Source organism: Myotis brandtii, unplaced genomic scaffold (assembly GCF_000412655.1).
Source record: "Myotis brandtii unplaced genomic scaffold, ASM41265v1 scaffold325, whole genome shotgun sequence".
NCBI lineage: Eukaryota > Metazoa > Chordata > Mammalia > Chiroptera > Vespertilionidae > Myotis > Myotis brandtii.
Genome location: NW_005362486.1, coordinates 2,019,737 through 2,029,858, shown reverse-complemented (window position 1 = coordinate 2,029,858; position 10,122 = coordinate 2,019,737). Strand labels below are relative to the sequence as shown.

Below are 10,122 nucleotides of genomic sequence, written 5' to 3'. Positions count from 1 at the left end.
CCCCTCAGGAGAATCCTCTGTCAGGGCCTCTGAGCCTAACCTTCCCCTTCTCTTCCCCATTCCCTAGAGCAGCGGTTCTCAACCTGTGGGTCGCGACCCCTTTGGCGGTCGAACGACCGACCCTTTCACAGGGGTCGCGTAAGACCCCATAACAGTAGCAACATGACAGTTATGAAGTAGCAACGAAAATAATTTTATGGTTGGGGGTCACCACAACATGAGGAACTGTATTTAAAGGGCCAGAAGGTTGAGAACCACTGCCCTAGAGGCATCGGCCTTTCTGCCTTCCAGTTATCTGCACTCATGCTCTCCTTGCTTTAATGAGCACCTTGGTGAGGATGTCTGAGTCCTACCTGCCCAGCCCTGACCCACCCTGTACTCTCCACCGTGTGGAAGAAAGAAAAGGTGGTAGAACATGACATGGGAAATCCTGAGTAGCAGGACTGAAATAAATCAGGGCCAGGATGTGTCTAGCCAGTCCCTCTCCCGAAATGTGCCGAAAGGGAAATGACTGGTCCCTAGAAGCAGGGGAGTCTCTGAAGGACTTCCGCAGTGTCCCCGCCCCTAGCCCTTCCTGGGGAAGCCCCACCTGGCAGGTGTATAAATAGGCACCTCAGCTCCTGCCCTAAGCTACTCCTCTCTCCCTCCACAATGGACAGGCCCCTCCTGCGGGGACTCCCTGTGCTGCTCTGCTGCTTCAGAGGTGAGCCCCAGGGGTGACGGTTGGAGAGACGTGTGAAGGGTCCTGGAATGGGTCAGGGTTCCCACCACAGAGGTCCTCTTAGGGGAGCCCTGGGGCACCAGAAACTGCCATTCCAATGCCATGCCTTCCACCTCAGGGCATCATGTCCCTGGGATCTCACCAAAGCCATAGCTTCTGTCCGTGCCTCCCCCCCGTCCCCCCAGGAAAAAATTGATGGGTTATAAGGAATTGAGAGAATTTTCACAGAAGCTTGGAGGTGGGACTTGTTAAAACAAGGTCTGCTGAGAATGTATCTCTCTTCCCCCAACAGTACTATCTGGGTCATTTACGAACAGAGAATATGCAGGTGAGTAGAAATGGATCAGTAGTGGGGGAGGGGGAAGGTTAGAGGAGGGAGGAGATGAGAGGGGCAGGGCAGGCCTTGGGGATGGAAAGGAACCAGAGATAGACCCAGACTTTGAACACCCAGCAACCTATTCCCGCAGGAGGGGGCTGGGGTGGGAGCTGGTTTTAAGTTTGACCTCCTAACATGAACAGCAGCTGACAAGGCTTAGGGCGAGTTAATAAAGGACAAGAACGAGGGAAAGTGGAAAGGGAGACGTTCCAGGCACTAGTGGGCTAAATCCAAAGTGTACCTACGTAACGGCTATCAGATGCTTTTTCCTATCGTCAGCTTCCAGACAACACGTGGGTAAAAGCCACATAGGGTGGGTTAAAAAGAAGAGAGTGAGGTTTAAAAAAAAAGAAAAAAGAAGTGTATTTCCCCGTCTCCCCCTGGTCTGCGCTGCGTCCTAGAAGAACGGGGAGGGGAGTCTGAGAGGCCCCATACAGGTGAAGAGCATTCAAGTGGGGAAGGAGCGTGAAGGGGTCGTGAGATAGGTGTTCAGGCTCCGGAGGGATAGACATGGCCTAAGGTGGCTCCAGGTTAGAGAGAGGATGGACCCCGGGCACGGCAAGGATGAAAAGGGCAGGTTTGCTTCACGTGCCATTTCTCTTTGCCAGCGCAGGCAATTACCAGCAGCACCTCTATATTGAAAAAAGCAAATTTTTTGGTGAGTATGAGGAGGACCTGAGCAGGTGGCCTCAGCCTTGGCTTTGTTCCTCTTTTTGTGTCTTTCCCCTCCCGTATTTGTCAGACTAAGGCTCTTGAGACCACAGACCCCACAGCCTGTCTTGGCTTAACCTCTGCCGAATCCCAGCCTGAAAGGGGAGGTGGGTCCTCCCAGGGCATGCGAGAGCTGCTCTCGCTTCCACTTCCCTCCTCTCTGGTCCAAATTACAGACACTGTCCAGTGCAAGATGTGCCACATCATGTTTCCAGGGCAGAGATGCTACAGAGGCAGGGGGATATGTCATGCCACACCGGAGGAGGCTTGCACAGTTGGGAGGATTTCTAAAAGTAAGTTGTGGGTAGGGGGAAGGAAAGAGGGGCGAAGGAAGCAGACAGGGAGGTGTCAGCCAGAGGAAAGAGGCGGGGCTCCTTTCACTCCTGGCGATCTCAGCTCTGAGTGGCTGGTACCTCCACCCACATCATATGGCAGAATGAAACTAGATGAGGGTGACCATGAAGGAAGGGGTGGGTCTGTAGCTAGAGAGCCAGTATTTCCAGAAGCCCGAAGGGAGCAGGGGAGAGGCAACTGGCTGGAGGGCAGCTCCGTGTCTTTGTCTCTGCCTGCAAGTCCTCCCGGGTGGTTTTCAGCTGTGGAGACAGAGGAGCTGCGAGCAGCAGTAGCGACTGGCTTACATAGCCCTCAATGGGTAAGACTAAGCATCATGACTTCTCCGATCGCCTACCCTTGGTGCTAAGTGATCCCTTGGCATTTATCGCTCTTACACCAGTGCTGATTCTCGATGGAAGCGTCTGCTTTGGCAACCCCAGGATTGTTGCTGGCATTGTTTCTCCACCCCCAACCCTCTCTCCCAACTCCTCTGCCATTGCCTTTCGTCTGGGAAGCCTCCAGCCAGCAGCATCTTCCAATTCTCTCCATTTGAATAACACAGCCTTACACTACGATCCGAGGTCGCTTTCCTGTGCCGGGGTGGTCTGGACAGAAGTTTCTGGGTAGGCACCTCTGTGCTGATGTTTCTCCTCCCCCCTGCAGGTGACGGTACTCTGTGGTTGATCTTCGCGGGCTGCCTGAAGAACTGTGCGAACGTGAACAACATCAGATGGAGCATCTACCTGGTAGACTTCCGGTGCTGCAGGAGCTCTGACTTTTGTAATGAACTCATCTAGAAATTCTGTGGCTCCACCTCTAGGGGGCATTGTTGCCACGGCCTCTTCAGAATGCTTTCCTAAATAAACACATTTCAGGTTGCAAACACATGGCTCTGTCTTCTTCATGGGTAAGAAAAAGCCCTTTCTCTTTTTTAAGTTAAAAAAAATGTATCTTTATTGATTTCGGAGAGGAAGGGAGGAGAGAGAGAGATAGAAACATCAATGATGAGAGAGAATCATTGATTGGCTGCCTCCTGTACGCCCCCTACTGGGGATCGAGCCCACAACCTGGGCATGTGCCCTCCACTGGAATCAAACCTGGGACCCTGCAGTCCGCAGGCACTCTATCCACTGAGCCCAACCGGCTAGGGCAAGGTCTCCACTCTCAATTCAATCCCTACATGGCTACCTGATTACCTGGCTAGGTAGGGCCATCATCACTGCACTCACACCAAATTGTCTCTCAAATCTTAGTGTCCATAAACTGAAATGCCCTCAAAAATTTTCCTTGATGCTTTATCCCTCTGCCTGCCCAGGTGTTCTAGCTTGATTCCTGCTCCCCCCCACACTCCGCCCCCCATCACCTTACCCCCACCACCAAAGAGCTCTCTACCAGACAAAGATGTGGCTCACGTTGCCAGCATATTGGGAAGCTAGAGTGAGTCCTCTTTTATCTCCATTAGACACTTCATAGTGAATGAGACTCAGCTACCCTCCTCTATTTCTTCTTATGACTGCTACCCTTTTCACTATCAGCTGGCTTTCTCACTCGCTGTCATTGTTCGAAGAGGAGTGCAAAATAAGGTTTGTGGGGAGGAAATAAAGGGAATGGGGAGTTGAACAATGACCCCAAACCCAGGAGAGACGCGGAGCTAGGATCCCTCGGGGAGGTTGCAATAGTTACTATGGTCACAACAGAGGAGCTCTGTCCTCTTCTCAAAACCCAAGAAGTTGACATCCTCACAGTTGGTCATACACGACAGTATTGAATAATAGTATATACTCTGCCCTGAGGAGGTGAAAGAGAGGGAATGCCACTGTAATGACGTTGTTTCCTCCTACCGTATTCCTAGGACCCACCTCTCTTCAGAGCCTCACTAATTTTTCCCTGAGCCCAGATGAGCCACAAAGCTGAGTCTACTAACTACTGACCCAGATCATGGATTTCATTCCCTAACCAAGAAGGCACATCAGTGGCTTCTTCACTCACTGCTGTCTTCGGGAAAACCAATAATGGATGTGTCTAGGTGCCCCAGGGGCATTTGCCATCCCCTCTAGAGGACCACCCCTTCCTTCCCCAGCCCATTCTCTCACACCCTCTGAGTGAGGGCAAAAGAACAGCGAGTGTCCAAGGGGGGGAGGTGGGTCTTTCTCAGTCACACTGCACCCCACACTACCTTTTTTTGTGAGGATGTAAATGTTCTCGATGGCACAGGACTGCTGGAACTTCAGGGTGCAGGAGTCCATGATGTCATAGCATAACCCAAGATGAAATTTCTTACATTTATAACATAGTACGGAAGGCTCTGCCAGACACAGAAAGAGGTGCTTAAGCAGAATGTACTCAGCAGAGGGTTCTCCAGGCTGGGGGGCTTCTCTACAGGAATGTACTGTTGCCTCATGGCTCCTACTCTTCCTTAGGCCATCAAATCCTTCAATAATCTCCGTGAAAGCTAACATGTACAGACATACATCAAATGTTGCGTATGATTTCAAAAGGTCAGAGTCCCTATAAAATTTATCTATGCGCCCACCCCAAAGATTTAGCCCCTTGTCAAGTCAAAATCTAGATGACTTTTGTCCAGTAAGGAGGAAAAGGGAGTAACAAAGTGGATTTTAGTCTCCTTATGGAAAGGAATAGACTAAATTGGTCTGGAGTGGACTAAATTGGTCTGGGAGAAGAGAAAAATCCTAGGACTCTATAATAAGAATGTTTTCTAGCCCTCTCTGCAGATGGAGGGGATGTTTACTTCTAAACACGTCACAAAAGACATGTTTACCAAGGACTTCAGACTAGGCACGGTCGTACCTATGAGATACCTCTGAAGATCACCTGTGAAAAGAAGAAAAGTATTCCTTGAAATAATTCCACATAAATCTGCCCAAGTCCCAAAGCCAATTCTGGAAATTTCTCCTCCCCCAATGTCTGCCCATCTCCTAAGCAACAACCAGCTGCCCCTCTGTCTCCAGGACTTACCATTATTGGTGCAGATCAGAGAGACCAGGCCCAGCAAAAACAGAGCGAACATCCTTGGACTTGGGTCGTGTGCACTTTCCTGAGGAACGTGCTGGTTAATCTCCTCCAGTGATCTGTCCTTGGGCACTTCTTCTAAATTATAGAATCATAAAAATTCTGGGACAGACAGAACCTCAATGTTCCCAGAACAAAACCACCCACTGGAGTCTCACTACCCCTAAGGCATCTAGTTTAAAATTCTCTTCAACAATGAGCCAACATCTATAATAATAAAAGCATAATATGCTAATTAGACCAGACAGCTGAACGACTTTCCGGACGAAGCTGTGACGAATTTCGTGCATCAGGCCTCTAGTATACATTGAGCTATGCAATAAAGTCAAATTTCTCTTTCATATTTTAACCTTTCAAATATATCAAGACAGGATTTGGACATCTTAGTTCCTTTTAGCTATTTTCACTAACCTAGTTGTTCTCTTTAGAATAATCGCAGACTTTTTTTTTGTCTCACCTAATAAGCTCAGGATTCCAGGTGTAGTCTGCATGTGGGGGAGCATTGGGGTGCCCCTTCTGTGGTGCAGGGGAGGGAGACATCAGGGAAAAGGTAAGCCGAGGTGAAATTTGTCTGGTTTGCTTTCAGGTGATTGGTTTTGTAATTAAATAATTACAAAATACAGACCAAATGACAATATCACAGGAAGAGAAGATCAGTGAACTAGGACACAAGTTAGTGGTCTCACAGACATTAAAGCCTTGTTTTAGGGACCACAGGTACATCAAGCAAGGCTGTTTATGAGGGCTGAGATGAGGGACACTCCAATTTGACTGTCTAACCAGGGAAGGTTTCCCTGAAAAAGAAGTGGTTGGACAGGACTTTTCGGGCTATCAATGTGCTAGCTAAAATAGGTGAGTAGGGCCCTGGCTGATGTGGCTCAGTTGGTTGGGTGTGGTCCCATGCACCAAAAGGTCTCCAGATCGATTCCAGACAGGGCACATGCCTGGGCTGTGGGCTCAGTCCCCTGTAGGGGGCATACAGGAGGCAGCCGATGGATGTTTCTCTCTCACATTGATGTCTCTCTCTCTCTCTCAAATCAATCAAAACCTTTTTTTTTTTTTTTTAAGAAGTGAGTAGGGACAGGCACCCAAAAGAATAGCATATGTCAAAGTACGGAGCTGTCAAAAGACCTGACACACTGTGATGGGTTGCAGTGATCTGGGTAAGCAGGAAACCAAGGCACAAAGGTGCATGCTGTTGGAGGTGATGGCATGTGGTAAAAAAAAGGGGACCATGCACTGGTCTTGCTGCTGGGTTTACTGTGTCCTAATCGTGTAGGATGGAATTTCTCACTACTTGACTGTACGTATCTATTTGGTGACTTGCTTGACTCCTCTACTAGAACAAAGCAGGGGTTTGGTTTCATTGACCGCTGCACTCCCAACATCTGGACACTCCCCACTTAGGAGACACCCCCTAAATACTGTATTTGTGGAACAAGTGAATAATGATTTTTCCACATCCTCTCATGCATCCTTCCAGTCCATTTTTCACGTAGCAACCAGGTTATCAGATTGATTTTGGGGGAACTAAAATAAGGATGTAAAAATGAAGCTCTTTCTACATTCCAGCTAGAGTCCTGAGATAGTAGGCAGCATGCATCTTGACACTTCAAAGTGAAGCGTTGTGCTACTTAGGAAGTTTACAAAGGCAATCGTGAAAACCAGTTGGACTGTCCTGGGCCTTTTGGCCATCTTGGTTTTGGTATGGTGTCACAATTATGAACATGCCAAATATTATTATACCATACAGTCTAAATTAGTGCAGTTTTTGGAGGTCAATTATAACTCAATAAAGCTATGATAAAATTTTTAAAATAAAATGTAATGTATTTTTACATCCTCAGTGAAGAACAGATAGACATTGTGTGCCTCTAAATATGATACAAAGAAGAACACAATAGCACCCATGCAGTACTTCAGCCCAGAATGGACCATCTAAATCTAATCATGAGGAATTATCAAACACCCCCCAAATGAATGATGAATGCTGCATTTTAAAAGAGGGAGGACTGTTTAATATATATATATCACATCACGAAAGACAAGGACAGGCTGTAGAAATATTCCAGTTTAAAGGAAGCTGAAGAGACATGACAGCCCAGCTGGTGTGGCTCAGTGGTTGAGTCCCATGTACCAGGAAGTCAAGGTTCAATTCCCGGTCAGGGCACATGCCTAGGTTGTGGGCTCGATCCCCAGTAGGGGATCCCCCAGTAGGAGGCAGCTGATCAATGATTCTCTCTCATCATTGATGTTTCTATCTCTCTCTCCCACTCCCTTTCTCTCTGAAATCAATAAAAGCATATTAAAAAAGAAAAAAAAAAGAAATGTGCCAACCTTTTCAAACCGAGCTTTCTTTTTAGAAACTCAGATTAGGAGGTTGCTCATCTGTGGTATCACCAAGATCTCAGCCCCCATCCTGATGCCAAGAGGGACCATGAACACAAGGACACGATGTTCTGCTTTCATCTCCCCAGAGCAGGGCGAACGGCATCTATGCTGAGTGGCAGCTTCTTCGCATGGGAGTGCATTCATCTGGGCGCTGTGCCCCACTGACTCTATCAGTTATGGAGACTGGAATCAGGTGAGATGGACACCTTCATCCGTTCACTTCCGCACTCAGTCACCATATGTTCAGCTCATCACCGTGTGCGAAGCAGAGTGCTAGGTCAAAATAACAGAATTGGTACCCATCCTCATGACGTACATCATAGAGCCATAGAATGTTAAAGTTGTAAATGATCCTAAAAACGCTCGAAATCCCACTTCATAGATAAGTGGCTTGGTAGAGACACCATGAGTTGCATTGCAGTCAACCACAGGTCTCCAGACTCCGAGGAAAATGCTATTTCTATTACACCACATTGCCTCTCCTAATAGGTTCTAATACCTATTCTCCCCTACTCCATGCTAACTGGAGAACAACATTGTTTTTAAGAGGAACTTTGATGGATGAGTTACTGTGGGAGAATGCAGAGCGGGTCAAAGGATCCCAGTGCCTGGGTGGAGTTGCAAAATTCCATAATCCTCCCTGGAAATAATCCAGCAGAAAAGAGATTCAAAACTCAATGAGCCTTTCAGAAAGCATCTGCCATAGGGAGCCTAGAAAGAAGAATGGTGGAAACTGTGTAAACACTTCCTTGGCTATGGTGGTTCTCAACCTGTGGGTCGCGACCCCTTTGGGGGTCGAACGACCCTTTCACAGGGGTCGCCTAAGACCATCGGAAAACACATATATAATTACATATTGTTTTCGTGATTAACCACTATGCTTTAATTATGTTCAATTTGTAACAATGAAATTGGGGGTCACCACCACATGAGGAACTGTATTAAAGGGTCGCGGCATTAGGAAGGTTGAGAACCACTGTTCTAGAGTCATTGTCTTTAAACAGACAAAGCAGAGAAAACAAGTAACAAAAGAAATGCCCTGATAACCTTATAGACCCAAGCACCAAAGGCTCACGGGTTTGCCTTCTTGCTAATCCTTTGGAAAGTCCTGAAACATTCCATCCAGTTTGTAACATCCTCACCAGAAATATGGCAGAGTGGAGAAAAGACTTCACAATCTTTCTCTCCATTCTAGAATCAATTTTTTTTCCAGACCCAATTCCCTCATATCTAAAGCCTATCTGGCTCTCGTCCCAAGCAAGGATGATTGCAAATTTGGGGGCATTTGAGCTCAGACCTTATTTCATGCAATCTATGCCTGATGTCTCAAAATGTCAGACTTGATACGTTTTATTGAACATATTGTTCCTACAACTAAAGAGCATGTCATTGAGTTAGTTCAGTATGGAAGATTCTTGGGATCTCTAGCCAAAGTCCCATCAGCTCACTGACTGACAGGCTTAGCTTTAGAATGCCAGGGCTGGCCATCGTTTTCCACTGCTTGACCCCTGGTTAACCTTAACTGAGTTAACTTTCTTTCTTTTTTTAAATATATTTTATTGATTTTTTTTTCAGAGAGGAAGGGAGAGGGATAGAGAGTTAGAAACATCAATGAGAGAGAAACATCAATCAGCTGCCTCCTGCACGCTTCCTACTGGGGATGTGCCCGCAACCAAGGTACATGCCCTTGACCGGAATGGAACCTGGGATCTTTCAGTCTGCAGGCCGACGCTCTATCCACTGAGCCAAACCGATTAGGGCAACTGAGTTAACTTTCATAAAGATAGATACCTACATCATGGACAAAACTGGCCAGATTCACAATATATATTTCCTTAAGTTCAAGTTGTATCATTCTAGGGGGGATTTCACAGCCCTACAAATTTCACAGTCCCTGGCCAGGGAGCATGGATTTCTGGGAAGGTGAAGGAATTCTGGGCTGAGAATCACAAAGTTCTAGGTTGAAGACCCAATTTTGGTCATAGATGATACATCTTTTCATCTGATGTTCCTGTTTTTCACCCGCAAGGTAAGGAGCTAGGTGAGCTCGTCTGAGTTATGCACGCCTCTGCTCGCCTACATGGAAGTGTGTCTGGCACATAAAGCGCTCAGAAAATGTTTGTTGAATGTATGAATAAATTTCCAAGAGGCAGGGAATCGAGAGACCAGATATGGTCTCTAAACTAGAAAGTCTTGCTTTGAGGACTGGCACTACCAGTCACTAGATATGTGGCCTTGGGTCAGATACTAACCTTGGCTCAGTTTCTTCCTGTGGGAAATCAGAACAAGAGTTATAACATTGTAACTATAATGCTAATAATAATGACTATGATGGTTATATGAAAAAACAAAGTTGGTTTAGTGGAAACCCCAGCATTTATCAGTGATCATTATTCTTTGCGGTGGGGTGGAGAAAAATGAAGTTGAGCTCCCCGTGGAAACCTTGTGTGATTGGTTCCCTTCTGCATGAATGATCCCTGCCCTGAGATGAAGGAAGTTTCCTCCCTGTAGCCTGGGGACCTGGCCTGGCAGCCCCTGGCTTCTTTTCTCCCGCGTCAGG

The 10,122-nt window shown here is 47.1% G+C and overlaps 2 protein-coding genes across 2 annotated transcripts; one reads left to right on the top strand and one right to left on the bottom strand.

Moving 5' to 3' along the window:
• Positions 1-622: 622 nt before the first annotated feature.
• On the top strand, positions 623-3,011 carry PATE1 (prostate and testis expressed 1). The gene is made up of 5 exons (XM_014543405.1): positions 623-703; positions 1,014-1,049; positions 1,711-1,755; positions 1,985-2,101; positions 2,805-3,011. Exons 1-5 carry the CDS (start codon positions 652-654, stop codon positions 2,936-2,938), a joined length of 384 nt encoding a protein of 127 aa, XP_014398891.1. The 5' UTR covers positions 623-651; the 3' UTR covers positions 2,939-3,011.
• A 722-nt stretch (positions 3,012-3,733) lies between these two features.
• Positions 3,734-5,169, bottom strand: PATE2 (prostate and testis expressed 2). Its single transcript, XM_014543401.1, has 3 exons — positions 5,118-5,169; positions 4,318-4,446; positions 3,734-3,929 (listed from the first exon to the last, which is right to left on the bottom strand). Exons 1-3 carry the CDS (start codon positions 5,167-5,169, stop codon positions 3,793-3,795), a joined length of 318 nt encoding a protein of 105 aa, XP_014398887.1. The 3' UTR covers positions 3,734-3,792.
• Positions 5,170-10,122: the final 4,953 nt, after the last annotated feature.

Coding starts and splice junctions, on each gene's coding strand:
- PATE1 (XM_014543405.1), top strand. CDS start 652: ATGGACAGGCCCCTCCTGCGGGGACTCCCTGTGCTGCTCTGCTGCTTC. Junction 704..1,013: donor GCTGCTCTGCTGCTTCAGAG/GTGAGCCCCAGG, acceptor TTCCCCCAACAG/TACTATCTGGGTCATTTACG. Junction 1,050..1,710: donor TACGAACAGAGAATATGCAG/GTGAGTAGAAAT, acceptor TTGCCAGCGCAG/GCAATTACCAGCAGCACCTC.
- PATE2 (XM_014543401.1), bottom strand. CDS start 5,169: ATGTTCGCTCTGTTTTTGCTGGGCCTGGTCTCTCTGATCTGCACCAAT. Junction 4,447..5,117: donor TCTGATCTGCACCAATAATG/GTAAGTCCTGGA, acceptor TGTGTCTGGCAG/AGCCTTCCGTACTATGTTAT. Junction 3,930..4,317: donor TTACATCCTCACAAAAAAAG/GTAGTGTGGGGT, acceptor TCACCTCCTCAG/GGCAGAGTATATACTATTAT.